This window comes from Rhinopithecus roxellana, chromosome 17 (genome assembly GCF_007565055.1).
Source record: "Rhinopithecus roxellana isolate Shanxi Qingling chromosome 17, ASM756505v1, whole genome shotgun sequence".
Taxonomy (NCBI): domain Eukaryota; kingdom Metazoa; phylum Chordata; class Mammalia; order Primates; family Cercopithecidae; genus Rhinopithecus; species Rhinopithecus roxellana.
In genome coordinates, this window is record NC_044565.1 from 54,850,691 (window position 1) to 54,872,322 (window position 21,632).

At 44.2% G+C, this 21,632-nt stretch overlaps 1 protein-coding gene across 9 annotated transcripts in view; it reads left to right on the plus strand.

Moving 5' to 3' along the window:
* Positions 1-21,632, plus strand: part of MYT1L (myelin transcription factor 1 like) — a 542,339-nt gene that overhangs the window by 336,045 nt on the left and 184,662 nt on the right. For all 9 annotated transcript variants that reach the window (XM_030921195.1, XM_030921201.1, XM_030921198.1 and 6 more), the window contains 3 exons: positions 18,662-18,716; positions 18,889-18,922; positions 19,213-19,275. In XM_030921195.1, coding sequence (XP_030777055.1) covers positions 18,662-18,716; positions 18,889-18,922; positions 19,213-19,275 — 152 coding nt within the window. The remainder of the gene's footprint in view (positions 1-18,661; positions 18,717-18,888; positions 18,923-19,212; positions 19,276-21,632) is intronic.

The following is a 21,632-nucleotide window of genomic DNA, read 5'->3' on the forward strand; positions in this document are numbered from 1 at the left end:
TCACAGACAGGCCATGGAGACTGGGATTCTTTTCAAATGAATGAATTACCGAAAACATTTATGTATACATGGGAAAAAATACCATCAGCAAAATAGAAAAATAACAAAACAGTATCAACAATAAGCTGGAAGAAAATACTGGCAACAGATAAGGTGGGCAAAGGCCTTAGCACCGCAATGTACAGAGAGCTATTACGAATCGATGTGAAAAATGTGAAAAGAAAGAAGGAAAACAGGCAAAGGATATGAATCACAATTTCACAGAAGAGGAGATGCAGACGGGGAAGGCGTGAGAGAATGCTTAGCCTCCCCGGGGACCGGGGAAATGACGAGACACGTGGCTTTCCTCAGCCAAAGCCAAGGACGGAATAAAATTGAAGGTGACCAGTGCTTCCAGAAACCCCACGGTCACACGTTACTCAAAAGGGTGTGGATTCTTTTTTTCTTTTTGAGACGGAGTCTTGCACTGTTGCCCAGGCTGGAGTGCAGTGGCGTGATCTCAGCTCACTGCAAGCTCTGCCTCCTAAGTTGACTCCATTCTGCTGCCTCAGCCTCCTGAGTAGCTGGGACTACAGGTGCCTGTCACCATGCCCGGCTAATTTTTTGTGTTTTTAGTAGAGTCAGGGTTTCACCGTGTTAACCAGGATGGGCTCGATTTCCTGACCTTGTGATCTGCCTGCCTCAGCCTCCCAAAGTGCTGGGATTACAGGCGTAAGCCACCTCGCCCGGCCAGAATGTTTTCTTTTTTAATCGTAAATTGACAATATCTTTTTAGAAAACTATAGATACGTGCAAAATACCTGTAATCATGTTTGTAAATTATTTTTGTAGTGAAATAAAACAACATAAGCCTTGTTAGTAAAGGAACTTGGGGGACTGGCTGGATAAGTTATAGTAGGTATATTCTGAGGAATACTATGCAGCCATTCAAAAAGATGAGTTCAAAGGATAGACGTTAGCCTAGAGAGGTGGCTGTGATTTTTTTGTAAGTGAAAGATAGCAAGTTACAAAAAAGTGTTGTAAACAGAGCCTGATTTTGTAAATAATAAATACACAGAGAGCCTGCTCTGTTTATTCATGCCATTGTGGAGTGGAGTGAAGGTTGGTTTCCTCCAGTAAGGAGATTGGTTGCGGGAAGAGACAGCAGCGGCTGCCCAATCCCCACCTGGCGGACCTCTGTGTGCCTGTTTGTACTTCAACCCGATGATATAACTGCCCAAGGGGTTCACTTTGCCTGCTCCCCAGACAGAGCTGATTCACCAAGACAGGGGAGTTGCAATAGAGAAAGAGTAATTCACTCAGGGCGTCTGTGCGGGAGGCTGGAGTTTTATTATTACTCCCATCAGTCTCCCCGAGCATTTGAGGAGCAGAGTTTTTAAGGATAACTTGGTCGGTAGGGGAAGCCAGTGACCCAGGAGTGCTGATTGGTCAGCGATGAGGTCAGAGGGAGGCAGAGCTGTCTTCTTGAGCTCTGTCAGTTCCTGGGTGGGGCCATAAGAACAGATGGGCTAGTTTATTGATCTGCGTGGAGCCAGCTGATCCACCCAGTGCAGGGTCTGCAAAGCATCCCAAGCACTGACCTTAGGAGCAGTTTAGGGAGGGTCAGAATCTTGTAGCCTCCAGCTGCATGACTCCTAAACCATAATTTTTAATCTTAGGGCTGCTGTTAGTTCTACAAGGGCAGTGTAGTCCCCAGGCAAGAAGGAGGTCGGCTTCGGGAAAGGGCTGTTATCTTCTTTGTTTAAACTAAGTTTCTCCCAAAGTTAATTCAGCCTATGCCCAGGAATGAACAAGGACAGCTTGGATGTTAGAAGCAAGATGGGGTGGGTTAAGTCAGATCTCTTTCACTGTCCCAGTCAAAATTTTGCAAAGGCAGGTAAGGAAAAGGAGGCATTATTGCTAGACTTGAGGTAATCAGCAGAGAACCACTCTGGGTTCTTAAGCCCGAGAATTCCTGTACGGATGGCATCACAGCGGGGGCTGTAGGGGATGGACAGGAAGGCGGAGGAGGGGACACCTGGGGACTCCAGCAGTGCTCCCCCTTGGTAGGATCCGGCATGGACGAGTGTGGCGTCCAGGCAGATGCGAGGAAACGGGATAAAATGACAACAGCCAAAATCAGAATGTGATAAATTATTTGATAGGGGAAAGGGGGAAAAACTAGCCAAGTATTATTTTAAAACTTTGGAAGGGAAGAACCACCACCTCATACATTCAGGAACTAACTATGGAGAACGTGGACAGACGCTGGGGTGTCATGAGGCCCCGCCTCACGAGCTCTTACAGCCAGTGAACTGTGCAGAGAAACTGATGTCTAATCAATAAATTTGCAAAACGCCAAGGAAGGAGACGGGAGAGAGCAGTGCCTAACGGTGAGATAGGAATTAGGGGCGTGGTTAAGGGAAAACCGTAAAATGAACTTGATGTGACAGAGGCAGCAAGGAGAGTTCATTTAGGGGCTTTCCCTTAACCACGGGGTTGGAGGTTGGAAGGGACCGAGCTGAAGGAAAGCAGGAGGAGGACCAGGCTAGAGGGATGGACAGACATGCAGGAAAGAAGGATGGGAGAGAGTGGGTCCTCAGAGGTCCGCTTTAAGAAAAGGATCTAGGCCAGGCACAGTGGCTCACACCCATAATCCTGGAACTTTTGGAGGCTGAGGCAGAGGATCACTTGAGGCCAGGAGTTTGAGACCAGCCTGGACAACATGGTGAAACCCCATCTCTACAAAAAATACACAAATTAGCCAGACATGGTGAGCATCTGTAATCCCAGGTGCTCAGGGGGCTGAGGTAGAAAGGTCATTTGAGTCTAGGAGGTCTGAGGCTGCAGTGAGCCATGATCATGTCACTGCACTCCAGCCAGAGTAGCAGAGCAAGAACCCATCTCCAAAAAGAAAAGGAAAAGAAAAATATATAGCAAGACCCTCACAAGAGGGGGTGGCAGCAGCAGGGGCTGATGTGGAAGCATGGGTGGGGTCCAACAGGAGCCCTGGATCCACCCTGTGATTTGGGGCCACGATTCCTGGCAGCGAGCAGAGATTCGAATGGAAACTTCTTACTTGGAGGCAGGCTGGAAAGGGATATTGAATGAGAGACGTAGATGAGACCAGCGGAGGGGCTGGCTTCAGTGGCTCCTCTGCTCTTCCTTATAAAGAGAATGGCAAGGTTGCTACCTGTGAGGGGACAAGATGGGAAATGCAGGTTGCAAGGGAGAGCAGTCTCCATCAGCCCTGGGATGAGCTTAGCCCACAAAGGAAGCCGGCACAGCAGGAGGGCTCAGATGGCCGCCTGTGAGGCTGCACAGCAGAGCCCTGGGCTCTGTTCCAACACCCCCCAGAGCGGTGCACCAGGGCATGCGCCAGCCTTGCTTCGTCACATGGTATTGTCCTGGCTGAGGTGTGGCAGTGGACGCTGAGGACTCTGGATGACTGGGCCTGTTCCAAAGCACCTTAGAAGGCAGGGCTGGGCCTGGCAGTCCACACAGAACTGCCATTCTTCTCCCCAGAACACTCTCCAAGCCACTCCCTTCTTTGGTTTCTCAGCATCCCCGGGTGTATATGGGTGCTGTTGCCCACATATGTGTCATCGAGACATCCTGGGACATGGAGCTTAGATAACTTGCTTGAACTCATACAGCTAAGAGGAGACAAAGGCAGGGTGTGACCCTGGGAGGTTCAGCTCCTCACCCCACTGCTCCCCGCTGCCCTCCAGGGCCCCCACAGTGGTTTCTCTATTTTGGCACTGAGTTCATCCTGTCTTGTGTTACAACTTCGTGCTTGAGTGTCTGCCTTCCTCGTGATGTACTGAGGGTCTCTTATTTACAAGAAACTATGGGACAAATTGAAGAACCATGACATTCAAGAATGAATTTAAAAAGCCCTCACCCTCAGGAAGTGTGCACTGCTGTGTAGCTATTTGTGAGTTTGTAAACAGGTGCCGTAGAAGATAGAGGGTGAGGAGCCCTCACAGGTGGTGCAGGGAGAGCTGTGAGTTCCCACAAGAGACAGTGTCTGCCCAGGAATGGGGAGCATCAGCCACACCTCCTAGATCAGGACTGTGTCCCTTGACCATACCGTTTATACTGCAAGACACTGATTTTACAGGTGCTAAAAGACCTGAGATGATTTTTATTTCACACTACACTTGTCTGAAAAAGCACAAACTACCAGCCTTTAAAAGTATCCTTAGTCTAAGTGTTTGTTGTTGTTGTTGTTGTTGTTGTTGTTGTTGGGTTTTTTGAGACAGAGTTTCACTCTTGCTGCCCAGGCCGGAGGCACGATCTCAGCTCACTGCAACCCCCGCCTCCCAGGTTCACGCGATTCTCCTGTCTCAGCCTCCAGAGTAGCTGGGATTACAGGCACCCGCCACCATGCCCAGCTTATTTTTTTGTATTTTTAGTAGAGATGGGGTTTCACCATATTAGCCAGGCTGGTCTCAAACTCCTGACCTCAGGTGATCCACCTACCTTGGCCTCCCGAAGTGCTGGGATTACAGGTTGAGCCACCACGCCCTGCCCCTAGTCTTAAGTTTTTTGAATTTTCATTACTTACCTAATATTTATGATGTTTCCCTCTATAGGTAGGAAATGTTTCTCTTTATTTTACTCCTTTTCTTTCCTGCGTAGAGCATCCGTGACTCTTAACTAAATTATTTCCTTATGGTCAAGAAGGTGTGTCCAACCTTCATGCGATCCTTAATCAAACCTTGGTATTTTTATTTAGTACAGCTCAGCAAATATTTATCCAGCCACTGCCCTGTGCCAAGCGCCATGCTGGGGGCTGCAGAATGAGAAGATGCACGATGCACTCTCGCTTCTGTCCCAGGGTTGCTGGGCTCAGCTCCTGGTCTGCATTTCTCCTGGCGTGCAGAGAACCGCCTCTTCTGGAATGATCCAGTTCCCCAGGCTTCAGGGCTGTGGCTCCTGAGAAGACACTCTCAGCTGCTCCCTTGCCTGGCACAGGGAATTTAGGAATCCAAATCCTGTTAGAAATAAAGAGTTAGTTGAATTAAGGGAGACTGTGAAGAGTCCAAGAAAAATATTCTCATCTAGAAAAGAAAGTTATGTTCCCACCACACACACACACACATACACACACACACACTTTTTAGATTTTGTAATTGCAACTAAATGTTTGGCTGTAGGAGTCCTGGAGACTGTACCCTGGGGCCAAAGTACCAGCGTACTAGTTCAGGGACATGAAAGGCTGATACAATATTTGGTATTGTGAGAAGGTAATCAACAGTATCCAGAGGACTTCATCTTACCCTATTTAAGAAGGACTATGCAGTTATCTGTAACATGGATTCTGCAAGCATTTGTTCCTTATCCCTTTGGGAAAACTTACAACACCCAGACATGGCAATGAGAAGAAGGCCCCAAGCGTCTCCTCAGCATCTGCTATGTACCCAGCCAGGCGTGGTGGCTCACACCTGTAATCACTGCATTTTGGGAGGCTGATGTGGGTGGATCACTTGAGCTCAAGAGTTGGACAGCATCTGCTGTGCACCAAGCTCTGTAAAAGGTTCTTGCCTAAGATTCTTTTTTTCAATCCTCTCCACCACCCAATGAGATAAGTAGGGATTTTACACATGAAAATACTCAGATTCATAGAGGTGACTGTGTCGGCATAAGCAGGTTTTTGTGTGGAGCCAGCACTGGCACTGCAAGCCGTCGCCCCTGTCATGCCCATGTACGCCGCTGCTGCCCTGCACAGTGCACAGGCCACAGTGTCCTCCGAAGCAATCCAGTGAAGGGGCTGCCACTGACAAGGAGAAGTTCGAGAATATGAAGGCACTGAAATCCGGAGAGCCAGCAAAGTAGACGGAGGATGCTGCCCACCACATGGCCCTAGAAAGCACATGCAGAGATGTTCAGAGCCACACAGCATCAAGGGCCCACCTTCCACCCGCCCACCATGGTCAGGCAGCCCTGCTGTGTGCCCAGCACTCCGCAGGAATGGGAGGTGCAGGTGGGAATGTGGCACGTCTACATCCCGGAGGTGCAGCTGGGCTGGCGGGAGGGTGGAGGCCTCACAAGCACATGAAGATAAGACCAGAGTTATTTTAAAGGCATGTGCAAAGTCTATGGAAACTTGTTTGGAGCAACTTTCAGGGAGATTAAAGAACAAATTACTCCAAGAGCAGAAATGAAACGCAAATAAATTATTAAACGTTGAGCAAAAGCTCAGGTGCTAGAGGACAGCTTCAGGGGGAGCTGGTACATCCCAAACCTTTGCCACGCGCAGTTCCAGTATCTACCCGGGACCCACGAACGTCCCAATGAGCCATTTTCTGAGTCTTGAGGCCCAGCATGGGAATGTCATTCCTGTAACAGTTACGTAACCCAAAAGCATCAGCCGAGGTCTGGCTTCCCCGGGATACTCCAGAGGCCCTGGGACTTCAAAGTCTGCTCTTTCCTTGGACTCAGTCATCCTCATGGGCAGAGAGCAGGGGACCCAGGGTGCACCCGCACTCCCCACGCAGCCTCAGCCCACTGTTGCTAGGTCCAGCTTCAGAACCAGCTTGGAACAGATGGAGAGCAGCAGAGGTGAACCCCTGAAGCAGGTGGGCAGGAGGCATAAGCCCAGGAAGGAATGGGCATGTGCTTTCCAGGGCCCTGTGGTGTGGGGTAGCACATGCCCTTCCCATGGGAACGCTGCACCTCCACTCAGGCCATCTGAGGCCAAGAGAAATTTAGAGCAATGCTTCCAGATCATCATATTTTTCCAGAAAACAAAAAAACACAGAAATCCAGGTTTTGATATAAAGCCTTGAGATTTTTAGATGTTAGTCCAATTTGTTCAGTTCTGTGACTGGGTATGAGCCTCTGGCTGTGAGACCGTTCAGGTGCCCCCAGTCCTCAAATTCTGATTCTTTAAATTTTCTCCTAGAGCTTCCTGGCAAGATAAAATAATGGTGAAGTCATAAACACATTCAAGTTTAGAAAATCGTATTTTAAAATGAAAATAAGGATTTATTATCTTATTTTTACACTCAGGACTGAAACAACATCTATTTTACCACCAACAATAAAAGTAGTTAAATTCTCGAAGGGCACCTGACTTCATGTTTCCTCTGGAGTTCTGGAAGGGGTGCCTTCCTGCACAGACATTCCTTGATGTGAAAGAACATATCATGCTGTGACTGGAAATGCAACCATTACACCCAAAAGAGACTTCAGCTCATCAGGTGTCAGCTCTTAGCATGAACAGCAAAGCTTCATGGTAGCCCTGTGTTTCGTGGTCACCATCACCTGCACAGCAGCTGACCACCCCCTTGGCCTGAGATGAGGCCTCCAAAGTGAAGTGAGGCCTCTCTCTCCCTGGCCCGTAGCACTTCCCCGAAAGTTCTTCTCGTGGGTGTTTTTGGGCTTCTCTGTTGGTATCGTACATGACATAACTTGGGTGACCTGTTTTTCATGGGTTTAGAACTGCTCGGTCATCCATTTTTGAATAAAATCAAATGTAAATTATTTTGTGAAAGCATCACCACTGCCTCGATTACCCTGTCAACATCTTCGAAGCCTTTGAGGCTTGGTTCAGGTTTGGTTTAGTTTCAAATGTTCCGTTAGGTTCCTGGCTCAAACATGGATTTGAGGAAACCCTTCTTGGGCCAGGGAATCCCAGGACTTTCCCAGAGCAAATTCCCTATGGCTGTCTTTGAAGCTGTGAAAGGCTCCTTGCCGTGTTTAAGTTCCCTTTCTGACTTCCAGCTTAGCATTGAATGATGCTGTGCAGCCTGACCAGCATTCCATTGACGCGGCATCCCCACCATCTGTGTAGAAATAGAGGCATAGGTATCCTCTGGCTGCCTGTGGAGTGGATATTTCTTTGAAACTTTTTATTTGTATTGTGAGAATTTTTTAAAATCTATAATAAAATTATTAACAATGTAGCTGACCAAGAGATGCATTAGTCCATTGTAATTGGTTTATCCATTCACTCATTTAACTGAAATTTACAGGCGTCTACCAGGGGCCAGGCACTTTTCTATCAGGATGTCCACCTGCCTGACAGATAGGATCCTATATTTTGACAACTTGCTTTTCCTGTATTCAAAAGGCTAGTGGCTGAATGCACTTCGTATGGCTGTCCTCCCACCTCTGTTGGGTCCAGCTCCCAGCTCTGCACTCCCACAGCACACACAGATCTGGGGGAGAGGCTGGGGGCACCCATTGAGGCACAGGCTGGCATGGTGTCCTCGGTGCCACGCTCGAATTAGTGCTGTCCCGGGTGGTGGCACTCTCACAAGTTGGTTCTGTCAAGATGATGGAGCTCCCCTCCATCATCTTGTAAAATGATGTAAAAGGGAGCCTATTACAGGACATCTTTATTGCAACCTGTCATCATTTTGATTGCTCTTTTCTTAGGATTTGTAGCATGATTTTTAAAGTGTTTGTCTCAAACTAGGCATAGAAGTCTATTAAGCATTCAAACGATGCCATTTAGAAGGATTTATTTTTAGGGTTTCATGATAGTACGTGTGCTACTGTATCACTTGAGTTTTATCGTCCCCAGCCATTAGAGAAAGCCTGCAGCCTACATTTCCCAAGACTGTGTTGATTTCAACTATCCTACGTATGCCAGGAAATTTCCCAAATGTCCTAGAAGTCCCAGTAATTTGGCCTTAAAGCTGTATCTCACAGACTGCTTCTTGCCCTAAGAAACAGTGTAAACATTATTTGGCAGGCTCCATATCTGTAACTATTCTTTTGAATGCATGGCCACCAGGCTCAAGCCACTCCCTGTCCATGGAGAGGCACGCCCAGAGCCTCCCAGTGGTGGGAAGGAGTCTTCCAGAGGTTCCTCCAGGCCAAAGCAAGAGCACAGCCACGCGTGGGTTTCTAAGACCTGCTCTATGTTTCCCTCACTTGTAGCTGAATATCAGTTCCCAACTGGTGCCCTCCAGAACTTCTACCTGAGAAGTGATTAGCAGAGGCTGATCGTTAGTGACTGGAATCAGGAGAAAGACTAAGACATGTTAGGGTCAAAACTCAGTTTGATTTTATACACATTTGTAAACCTCTTTAGTACTTTAAGGGAATTTGTAACCAAAGAATGGGGGAGGGATGCTTTTTCTGTTTCAGTTTAGGTCAAGGTCATGTTTTAGAATATCTTCCTAAAACGTTCTTGTATGCCACCTGTTTAAAGCTTACTAAATACTCATTGACCAGTTCATAAAACAATTAGCTTTCAAATCTCATTCAAGTGAACTTCAAATATTGCTATTTCCAATATTTTCTTTCATTTTCTAAAAAGTGGTAACCTACAAAATCATCTTTATTTCTGAGTACAGAGGAATAGTTTTACCTTGTTTCACCCTAGAGACTGTCAGGGTCAGCGTACAGAGTGGCAGATACCATGTAAGTATTAGCTGTATCTTCACTTGTTTCACCAAGATAATTTTTATTTTCTCATTTTAATTTCTCTTGGCTTTGTTGGCATCAACCTTGCCGGACCAAACAGGCACACACATTGTCCACAGTGATGGGGTGAAAGGGACAGATCCAGGAATGTGGATCTCTTTCCTCAGGACAGTGGCTTCACTAATTGCCATCTGCATCAATAAAAAAATGGAAAGGAGGAAAAGGGAAAATTAGGAGCAGACAAATCAAGCCTCTTTTTCCTGTTTTATATGCCTAATTTTCTCCTTTTTATCCTATGAAGTTGAACAATGAAAATTTAAAAATCGTAAACCATGATGTAATGAACTATAAACCCACTTGTGTTTAACTCTTTCGCGACCTGATAAAATGCTGTCCTTTCAAAATATGAATATCAGGTGTGAATCCCAAATATTAATGTGTTTACACTACATTAATTTCACCAAAAAGCAGGAAATATTGTCATAGTTTGGAAAACAATTTTTAATTGTTGTCATTCTCCATTTAAACATTTTTCAAGGATGACTAGAAAATATGTTCTGATTCTTGCTAATCTTCATAGATGTATTTTTAGGAGCCCAAATTTGCTGGAGTCCGAATTGAGACATGGAGGTATTTTCTATGACGTAGGGTTGTGACAGGCTGACCAGCTCCCAGCTGCCTTGGAGAGAGTAATTCCTGGGAAGACGTGCTCTTGGGAAAACACCTGGATATGGCTAGACGTGCACAACTGCACTGCCTTCTGCCAGGACTTCCAGTTTCTCTTCAACATTCCTTCCCCAAGCCTGCCTTACCCCTCACAGAGGCTGGGACTGACCTCTGGCTCCTGCCCTCCCTCCCGTCTCCTCTTCTTGATGGTGCTGACAAGCAAAGAATTGACCAAGCGAACTGAGCAGCAGGAGCTGAAAGGCAGAGTCCAGCTGGCTGGCAAAATGGAAATTGCTTCCTGGATAGTAGAGGAGTGACTGTGGCAGGGAGGGAGGCCTGGAGCTCAGGTTTGGTGTCGAAGTGGAAGCTGCCTGCAATCCAAGCCCCCATGCCCGTTCCTGCAAGAGGACTCCGTGGGGTGTGGAGATCAGGTCCCTGCGGCTAGAGACTCGGGCTGAGGGGACCTTGCTGGTCTCTGGCAGGCCTGGGACCCAAAGTGAACCCGTCATGGGTTCACAGTTGTGGCCTGATGTGGTACTTGACATCAGAAAGCAGCAGATGAGGACTCCAAGGAATTTTACTGAATTTATGAAATTTTCATGCATTTAAAATATTAGTTCTTAGCCAGGTACCATGGCTCACACCAGGGATCCCAGAACTTTGGAAGTCAGAGGCAATAGGATCACTTGAGTCCAGGAGTTCAAGACCAGCCTGGGAAACATAGTGAGACCCTGGCTCTACAAATAATTGAAAAGATTAGCCAGGCATGGTGGCACACGCCTGCAGTCCAGCCACTGTGGAAGTGGAGTCCGAGGCTGCAGCGAGCTAAGATTGTGCCACTGTACTCCAGCCTGGGTGACAAAGTGATACCCTGTCCCTAAATATAGGTATCAAATATATATATACATTATAATCTCTTCACTGAGGCTCAACTTGAAGAAAGCATCCCTTTTATTGGAAGGAAGAGAAAGAAGATCATAGTAATAAAATAAATCCTGAGTCCAAATGTAAAGTTTTCATATTAGGAAATAATTCACCTGCTCTCGCTTCATGAATCACTCCTGAAAGCTTTATTGCCTGAAAATAGATTCCTTAAATTCAAGACTTCTCTTTACATATAAAACATTTTAAATCTTCTTAGAAAACATCCTTATTTTAAAAATAAATATTAGACTTCAAAATGAAAGAATTACTGCTTAGATGGAGTTTTATGGGTGATTTTCTTTTTTTTTTTTTTTTTTTTTTTTGAGACGGAGTCTCGCTCTGTTGCCCAGGCTGGAGTGCAGTGGCCAGATCTCAGCTCACTGCAAGCTCCGCCTCCCAGGTTTACGCCATTCTCCTGCCTCAGCCTCCCGAGTAGCTGGGACTACAGGCGCCCGCCACCTCGCCCGGCTAGTTTTTTGTATTTTTTAGTAGAGACGGGGTTTCACCGTATTAGCCAGGATGGTCTTGATCTCCTGACCTCGTGATCCGCCTGTCTCGGCCTCCCAAAGTGCTGGGATTACAGGCTTGAGCCACCGCGCCCGGCCCTATGGGTGATTTTCTAAATGTAAATTACTGGAGAGGTAATCAGAAACCCAAGCAGTGATAACTGAGGTGAACTTTCTGCAGTTCCAAGGAAAATCAGAGCTGATGTCTTAGAAAACCCTACTGAGTTGTTCACAGGTTCACTAAGTGAAGCTCGCACTTCTGGCCCTGGGACCACCAGAAGAATGAATTCAAATGAACGGTTTAAATACCTGAGGCTGCCAATGACAGTCGCCAGGGGTGGGCAGGCCCTGGGTGGAAGCAAGCCCAAGCGTTCTTTTCAGGAGGGTAGGAGAGACAGGAAGGGCAGGATGGCGGGGCTGGGGAGTCCTGAAGCAACACATTGCGAGAGCACTGGCAAGGGCCAGCTGCCTCAGGACCACACACTGTCAGGTGCACGCATTAGAAAATAAAACCTCCTGGCATTTCAGACCATGCGCTTTATGCTTTCTGCTTAATCTGAACCTTGCTGGCAGTTGGCACTTATTAAACAGCTATGTAAACATGAAATTTAAAACAGTTTTTGAAACTCTTCAGATTTGGGTTTCATTGGCTGAAAGGGAAAGAAAGGGGAACCCCCATCTGTTTAGCATCTGCTCCATGTGGTGTGCTGTGCTCGGCATCTCTCATAAATTATCTCCTGTAATGCTCATAGCAAGGGGCCTTGTTCAGCAGAGGAAAACACACTGTAGAGCCACCGTAATCCAAACAGCATTCATGCTGGAAGAAACCAACAGTAGGGAACAGAGGGTCTGATCACAGACCCAACTATGGTAGGAATTTCACATTGAGCAAGAGGAATATTTTAGTGTAGGGAGGGAATATGATTTATTTAATAACTGATTAGTGGAAAAACTGCTACCTGACTGGAAAAAAAATAGGGTTGCCTCTATATGCATAAAAATACTGAAAGGATGAAGAATTTAATTATAAAAATAAAACAATTCTTACCCTTATCCAACCATATGAGCAGTTAACTAACAAGGCCAAGTTTTTCGATTTAATGCCCACAAAGGAAAACTAGCTTTACTGTACTTTTGCTCACAGGTTCTTCCCTAAACTACAGCCAGAGAAATCATAAATACGAGTTTATTCACGAGATGCTGGATAAGGGTAAGCAAGCCCAGTGATCACTGAGTGTGGCTGGCCCCTGTTCTGCTAGAAGCTTTGAGAAGTCTGTGCCCTACTGAAGGGAGCTCATAGCCAAGCTCAGAGTGTGTCTCTCCCACCTCAGCCCCAGCTTTGTCTCTCCTGGAACACACCGGTCTCTCCAAGCCTTTGGGTCTTTGCACATCCTGTTCCCACTGTGAGGAATACACGCTCACCACAGTTTCTCTTTTTAACCTGAAACATTCAATATTTATGTATGTGTGTGTGTGTATGTGTGTGTGTGTGTGTATATATATATATATATACACACACATATATAAACTTAAAGTTCTCGGGTACATGTGCACAACATGCAGGTTTGTTACGTATGTATACATGTGCCATGTTGGTGTGCTGCACTCATTAATTTGTCATTTACATTAGATATTTCTCTTAATGCTGTCCCTCCCCGCTCCCCACACCCCATGACAGGCCCTGGTGTGTGATGTTCCCCACCCTGTATCCAACTGTTCTCATTGTTCACTTCCCACCTGTGAGAGAATATGTGATGTTTGGTTTTCTGTACTTGCAATAGTTTGCTCAAAATGATGGTTTCCAGCTTCATCCATGTCCCTACAAAGGACGTGAACTCATCCTTCTTTATGGCTGCATAGTATTCCATGGTGTATATGTGCCACATTTTCTTAACCCAGTCTATCATTGATGGGTATTTGGGTTGATTCCAAGTCTTTGCTATTGTGAATAGTGCCGCAATAAACATACATGTGCATGGTCTTCATAGTAGCAAGATTTATAATCCTTTGGGTATATACCCAGTAATGGGATGGCTGGGTCAAATGGTATTTCTAGTTCTAGATCCTTGAGGAATCAACACACTGTCTTCCACAATGGTTGAACTAGTTTACAGTCCCACCAACAGTGTAAAAGTGTTCTTATTTCTCCACATCCTCTCCAGCATCTGTTTTTTCCTGACTTTTTAATGATTGCCATTCTAACTGGTGTGAGATGGTATCTCATTATGGTTTTGATTTGCATTTCTCTGATGGCCAGTCATGATGAGCATTTTTTCATGTGTCTGTTGGTCGCATAAATGTCTTCTTTTGAGAAGTGTCTCTTCATATCCTTCGCCCACTTTTTGATGGGGTTGTTTGATTTTTTCTTGTAAATTTGTTTAAGTTCTTTGTAGATTCTTCATATTAGCCCTTTGCCAGATGGGTAGATTGCAAAAATTTTCTCCCATTCTGTAGGTTGCCTGTTCACTCTGATGGTAGTTTCTTTTGCTGTGCAGAAGCTCTTTAGTTTAATTAGATCCCATTTTTCTATTTTGGCTTTTGTTGCCATTGCTTTTGGTGTTTTAGTCATGAAGTCCTTGCCCATGCCTATGTCCTGAATGGTATCGCCTAGGTTAGGCCTAACATTTAAGTCTTTAATCCATCTTGAATTAATTTTTATATAAAATGTAAGGAAGGGATGCAGTTTCAGCTTTCTACATATAGCTAGCCTGTTTTCCCAGCACCATTTATTAAATAGGGATTCCTTTCCCCATTTCTTCTTTTTGCCAGGTTTGTCAAAGATCAGATGGTTGTAGATGGGTAGTAGTATTTCTGAGGCCTCTGGTCTGTTCCATTGGTCTGTATCTCTGTTTTGGTACCAGTACCATGCTGTGTTGGTTACTGTAGCCTTGTAGTACAGTTTGAAGTCAGGTAGCGTGATGCCTCCAGCTTTGTTCTTTTGGCTTAGGATTGTCTTGGCAATGCGGGCTCCTTTTGGTTGCATGTGAAATTTAAAGTAGTTTTTTTCCAGTTCTGTTAAGAAAGTCATTGGTAGCTTGATGGGGATGGCATAGAATCTTAAATTACCTTGGGCAGTATGGCCATTTTCATGATATTGATTCTTCCTATCCATGAGCATGGAATGTTCTTCCATTTGTTTGTGTTCTCTTTTATTTCATTGAGCAGTGGTTTGTTAATTTCCTTGAAGAGGTCCTTCACATCCCTTATTATCTGGATTCCTAGGTATTTTATTCTTTTTGAAGCAATTGTGAATGGGAGTTCACTCATGATTTGGCTCTCTGTCTGTTATTGGTGTGTAAGAATGCTTGTGATTTTTGCACATTGATTTTGTATTCTGAGACTTCAATGAAGTTGCTTATCAGCTTAAGGAGAGTTTGGGCTGAGACGATGGGGTTTTCTAAATATACAATCATGTCATCTGCAAACAGGGACAATTTGACTTCCTCTTTTCCTAATTGAATACCCTTTATTTCTTTCTCCTGCCTGATTGCCCTGGCCAGAACTCCCAACACTATGTTGAATAGGAGTGGTGAGTGAGGGCATCCCTGTCTTATGCCAGTTTTCAAAGGGAATGCTTCCAGTTTTTGCCCATTCAGTATGATATTGGCTGTGGGTTTGTCATAAATAGCTCTTATTATTTTGAAATACGTCACATCAACACCTAGTTTATTGAGAATTTTTAGCATGAAGTGCTGTTGAATTTTGTCAAAGGCCTTTTCTGCATCTATTGAGATAATCATGTGGTTTTTGTCTTTGGTTCTGTTTACGTGATGGATCATGTTTATTGATTTGAGTATGTTGAACCAGCCTTGCATCCCAGGGATGCAGCCAACTTGATCCTGGTGGATAAGCTTTGTGATGTGCTGCTGGATTCGGTTTGCCAGTATTTGATTGAGGATTTCACGTCGATGTTCGTCAGGGATATTGGTCTAAAATTCCCTTTTTTTGTTGTGTCTCTGCCAGACTGTGGTATCAGGATGATGCTGGCCTCATAAAATGAGTTAGGGAAAAGGAATCCATTTTTTTTTTTTATTTGGAATAGTTTCAGAAGGAATGGTACCAGCTCCTCTTTGTGCCTCTGACATTTGTACCTCTGATTCGGCTATGAATCTGTCTGGTCCTGGCCTTTTTTTGGTTGGTAGGCTATTAATTATTGCCTCAATTTCAGAGCCTGTTACTGGTCTATTCAGGGATTCAACTTCATCCAGGAGCTGGTTTTTTGAAAAGATCAACAAAATAGATAGACTGCTAGCAAGACTAATAAAGAAGAAAAGAGAGAAGAATCAAATAGATGCAATAAAAAATGATAAAGGGGATATCACCACCAATTCCATAGAAATACAAACTACCATCAGAGAATACTATAAATACCTCTATGCAAATAAACTTGAAAATCTAGAAGAAATGGATAAATTCCTGGACACATACACCCTCCCAAGACTAAACCAGAATGAAACATCCAATTAACCTTTAAAATTCAGCCCAAATATCAGTTCCTCCAGGAAATTTCTCTTTCTTTCTAGTCCTCATCCAATGGAATGGTGGAATGGAATCCATGGAATCCAATGGAAGCCTCATCCAAGCTTCCACTACAGCCCCTGGAGAATGTTTCTCAACGTATAGGCCTTCATTAAAGGTTTTAATTCAATTTTGAATTCCTTAAAGAATACGATTTTACCCCATTATCTCTGCATCCCCAGTCCTGTGACAAGGGCAGGGGACCCCAGGAAACACTGTTTCTCGTGGATATGAATGGCGTTTTCGCCATCACTTTAGGCTTCTTGACTCTTAGTTCATCTCTGCCTCATGTCACTTTGGCCCTACATCCCTTTGCTAGAATTTTCTGGTGTTTGGAAGTATTTTCATGTTGAATAGCAATTTCAGAGCATTGATGTGTTACTCGGGGTGCTATTTATTTAAATGTCAAATCCACGTAATGTGGCCACAGTCAGAGTTTCATATCCCAGGCATATCTTCAAGTCATAGGAAAGGGCAGAAAACCCAAAAGCTGCCTTATGAGCCATTGTGTTGTGTGAATTCTTCCATCGGAAAGTTTTTTAAACGCATTTCTTTCTTTCCCAGACAACTATGTTCCCGAATTGACTGACGATGGGACTAAGCCACAGATGCTGTTGAGGCCACTGCCCAAGCCCTTTATTCTTAGGCGACTGCTGGTCTCCTCCCAGCTTGCTTCCAACTGCACTGCCTGCCCCCACCATGCCCTCTCTCAAACTGCCACTAACTTGTTTTTTTCTAAAACATATTTGCAACTCGTCCTCCCCATGCTCAAGAAAGGCCAGCAGCTGTCTATTCAGCTGGACCAGCAGGGCCTCCCAGGACATCCCTTCCAATTCTACACATGGCCCTGGCGCAGGCCTGTCGTGTGCACTATCCAATGTTGTCTTTCCAACGTTCCACCTCAGGCACCTCCTTGACCTGCAGCATTCCCAGCAAATGGACTAATTCATTCATTCATTCATTCACTCAATAACTGTATATCAAGCCTCTAGATACAAGTCATAGAGACAGTCTCTTTTCCTTCCTTTCACACCTACACAAACAATTCTCATGGATCACAGCTTTCCCTGAGCATCTTTCCTCGGCTTCCAGTTCCCATTGACTCCTTTGCTGAAGTTTTTGTTTTGATGTTAAATCTGGCACATCATTATATCTGTTCATAGATATAGCCCATTAAGAGATTTTTAAGCTAATTAAATGAGCTTATGTTTTTATTATATGTATGTTTTTATCCTGTGATACCATAATACTTAGCCAAAGTATTCATCAATAAATAGCTACTGGTTAGTTGATTTAAACATTAAATCAGGCACTGTCCATGTGGATTTCTGATGCCGTTCGTATTGTATCTGTTGAGTCGTGCCTTGCTAGTGCTGTAGCTTATTTTAGCGGCAGGTCTACCCTGTTCTTTTCTGGAGTGTGCATCGAATAGCACCACAGGCATCTAATGGGTCTTCTTCACTCAGTTCCAATGTTCTTCCTCTAAACCGTGGAGGAAGTGGCTTTGGTGTACCCTGTGAGCCGGTGTAGAGGCCATTCAGTGGGGCTCTGGCCAGCTTCTACTGCTCATCTCTTCTTAACTCCCCAGTCATCTTGAGTAGAATTCTCCTGCTATCCAGTTTGCCATGTGCAGACACTTGACGTACTGTGGGAATATTTGCTGAACAAATGTACTCACGTGTATTTGCCATGCAACAGCGTGCTCCTGAGGCTTAGAGGGAACATAGACAGATGTGATTTTTGGTTCCTACTCCAAAACCTTATACTCAGATGATCTTGGTTTTAACTCAGGTGGTCTGAATTTTTGTTTTCTTGTGTATTAAATAGATATAATAAAAATACTTTCCTTAAAAAAATGTTGTGAAGATCCCACAAAGTAATATAAAAGCATCTGTAATGTCTCAAGTATAAGATGTGTTAGTTCCTATGAGTGGAAGGTCTAGATGTCTCAAAGGAAACCTAGCAATTTAGATAAATGTAGAGGATAGTTGCATTCCAGGAACTAAACAATATTGAGAGTGCGTCCCTGATGGTAAAACATGTTCTTCCATTATACCTACAGCCTCTTGTCTTAACCGCTTAATCAGATTAAACCTTTCAGTTACAAGGAGAATCTAAATATTATATACATATAAAATATGCATGTGTATATATAAATGTATATGTTATATATAATGTATATATAATTAGATTCTTATAACTGAAAGTTTTATATACACACACAAAATATATGTTATATATAAATATGTTTTATATATACATAAGATATATAAAAATACATATATATTATATATATTCACCTTCTTGTAAACCTAATGGCTGTTATATTCTTGATACAAATTACAACTCAGAAGCACACAGATATGCCTCCATCAAATTCTTGAAAAGAGAGTAAATAGATGGTACTTCAAGATTCATCAAGAGCTACCCCATTATAGAGGGCAAGGGCCTCCTGACTCAGTGTTCCCTACATTGAATCCCTCTGTTTATAATTGTTTGAATAATACATTTAGATTGCCTGACCCCGGTCTTACCCACCCTCTGCCCTTGTAGAGGGCTTCCCTTCACGGAATGAAACAGGATTAAAGCCCCGTCAATAGAATGCCAGGGAGAGCGAGCCACCCCTGCAGGGCTGGCCAGCACAGGCCGGATAAGCACATTGACTGCTGCTAATCTATCCCCAGATGGAGGTGGACACCGAGGAGAAGCGGCATCGCACGCGGTCCAAAGGGGTTCGAGGTACGTCCGCGCTTCCCTGCCTCCTGAGGCCGGCTCAGGGTCACCTTCGTCCTGTGGAACCGAGGTCGATTCACTCTGACCCCACTTTCACGCCACCCTTTTGGTAATTTTCTGTGGAAGAGGGGTGCTTGTGATGGATGGTAAATTGTTATCTATTTCCATCTCTCTGCAGTTCCCGTGGAACCAGCCATACAAGAGCTGTTCAGGTTAGTGCCATGTGGGTAAAATGCATCCCCATTCGCAGTTTGGAAAATTCACGCCTTCTAAGGGGCACACTGCACTTTCGAGCTCATGGGCGGCCTGCTCACGCCCCGCTGCACTGATGAAATTAATTCCCCCGAGACTTACTCGTAAAAAGCCTCCCCGAATTGCCCCCTCCTTTGGATTGTCTGATTTCTCTCCTCTGTCCGGGCCGCCCACCTCTCTGCTGCCACGGAAGCTTTCCGTCTCACCTGCCTGCCTGCGGCACCGTGTAATCCATTCTTTCCTGTTGCAGCTGTCCCACCCCTGGCTGTGACGGCAGTGGTCATGTCAGTGGCAAATATGCAAGACACAGAAGGTAATGCCTGCATTTTTTTTCCACAATGTGCTGCCTAAAGTGACTTATTTGGGGACCTAGTCCTAATGATGAAATGTGTGGGCAGGTGTTGCTGGAAAGCAATACACGTTATGCTTGCTTTCTCTTCTCTCACTGGAACTCAGTCTTTGTCTCTTGAAAGGGTTCTCGGTTAAACATAAGCCGTTCTATCTCGTGGGCAGAATAGGTGACCCTCCTTAGGATGACACAAATTCAGGCCAGCCTTAAACTCATTTCCCATCTGCATATGTGGTGCTCAGCACATGGCCCCCTAAGAGCCTCCCACTGCTTACCAAGGAGCCCTGTTTCTCCTTCCTCACTTCCTCATTCTGGGAGCGGCAGGATGGTAAACAATGAACGGTCAATTAAAATGTGACCTGCTGACCTCTCTGTAGACTCCATTTCCACCATTTAACAAGGTTCATCCTGGGAAACTAAGCCCATTCTTACATCTGGACGTCTGCAGGGTGAGGTCAGGTCAAGTGAAGGTCAGGGCAGATCAAGCTTGCAAGACTTTGGGACTGCAGTGATTACATTTATCTTGTAAATACTGGCATTTCAGGTCTGTGACAGGGATGGGTGTGGAAAACCTTTAGAAACTAAGGGGGAAGGTGATGATTTTGCTCAAAATGTATCATGGCAGAATTATATGTTACATGCCCGTGGCTGACTTCCAGGTACACATCAGTCCTTTAGATGTTTTTCTGGCGTTTTTTTTCCCCTATGCTATTCATGAAGACGTGCCTTTCAATAGAAAGGTTTCAATTATGATGAGGTAAAAGAGTTTACAGGCTAAAATATGTTTTTAGCTTTACTTTTACAAATTGGGTTGCAAAGACCAAGGTCATTCCAGCCTAACAAACCCTCAGTGAGCAGATCCAGGTCACAAAATTGATTCTAAAGCAGGTGCATCTGCAGCACATCCTCATAGCCTTGCATTTCGTTTCCTTTTTAGTGAAACATTAACTTATGAGTGACATCAAGCAATTATTTTGATTGTTCTTTAGTAAAATCAAAAGAAAAATTACAAACTACTCCCAAATCCCCATGCTAGCATTTGTGGAGGCAGGAATGTCTAATGAGCGCCCCTCATTAAACGATTGTCTGACTTCCTCTGTTACAAACCAAAGGAATTGTGGGCTCTTTTTCAGATAATTTTGCAATTTCAATGATTAAATTTAGTCAATTATATTATGATTGTTATTGTATAAAATAGTAAATTATTGAATTACATAATTGAAATAAGTAAAGTATTATTTTATGAAGAAATATATATGTCAGCACTTAATCTAAAAGTCTAAAACACTGCATTGTTTATGTTTTCAAAAGAAGTTAGTCACCCATGAGAAAAATTCGTTTTCCCCAATCATCTATTCATTAGTCAGTAGTTAAACTTTATCACACTGTTATATAAAAATTAAATTTGGCAAAAATAAAACTAGCTGGGCAAGGTGGCGGGCACCTGTAGTCCCAGCTACTCGGCAGGCTGAGGCAGGAGAATGGCATGAACCTGGGAGGTGGAGCTTGCAGTGAGCCGAGGTCCGGCCACTGCACTCCAGCCTAGGTGACAAAGCGAGACTCCGTCTTAAAAAAAAAAAAAAAAATTAAATTTGGCTAAAAAGTTTTTAAAATTTTTTTATTCTAATTTTTATGTGTACATAGTAGGTGTATATACTTAGGGGGTACATGAGATATTTTGAAACAGGCATACAATGTGAAATAATCACATCATGAAAGATGGACTCTTCATCCCCTCCAGCATTTATCCTTTGTGTTAACGAACAATTCAAATAGCCTCTTTTACTTATTTTTAAATGTACAATTATAAAAAGTTGTAATGAGGTGTGAGCTACATTTAATTTTATAGCCATCGTTTTGCAGGAAAAATTATGATGTTTCCACATAATGTGAAACATTCCTATCCTTAACCAAGGTGCATTCCACTGCAAAATGAATGGATGTGTCCCATGTAATATGTGTATGGATCTGTTCCTGAGACCTCTTTCCCTGCTTAAGAAATGCTCCCTAGAGTTTGATTTGAAAACAAGTTGGGCTTTTTCTTCTTTCGGAGACTTGCCGCTGACTGATTAGTGCAGAAGCGCCTGAGCCATAGAGGAACTGTTAGTTGGGATGATAGGGAGGAGTCACGGAAATGCTCCGGCCAGGAGCTCTTTCCAATAAATTTTTGTTTAATTTTTAAAAAGTCATCATTTTTGCCATGACTCATATGGTATGTAATTATTAGAACACCAAATATTTTAATACACGCAGTTATCTAGGAGATCTAATGTGGTAGAATTGAAAAAGAACTATTTCCCGGTTCCTTGGCCCGATGCTGG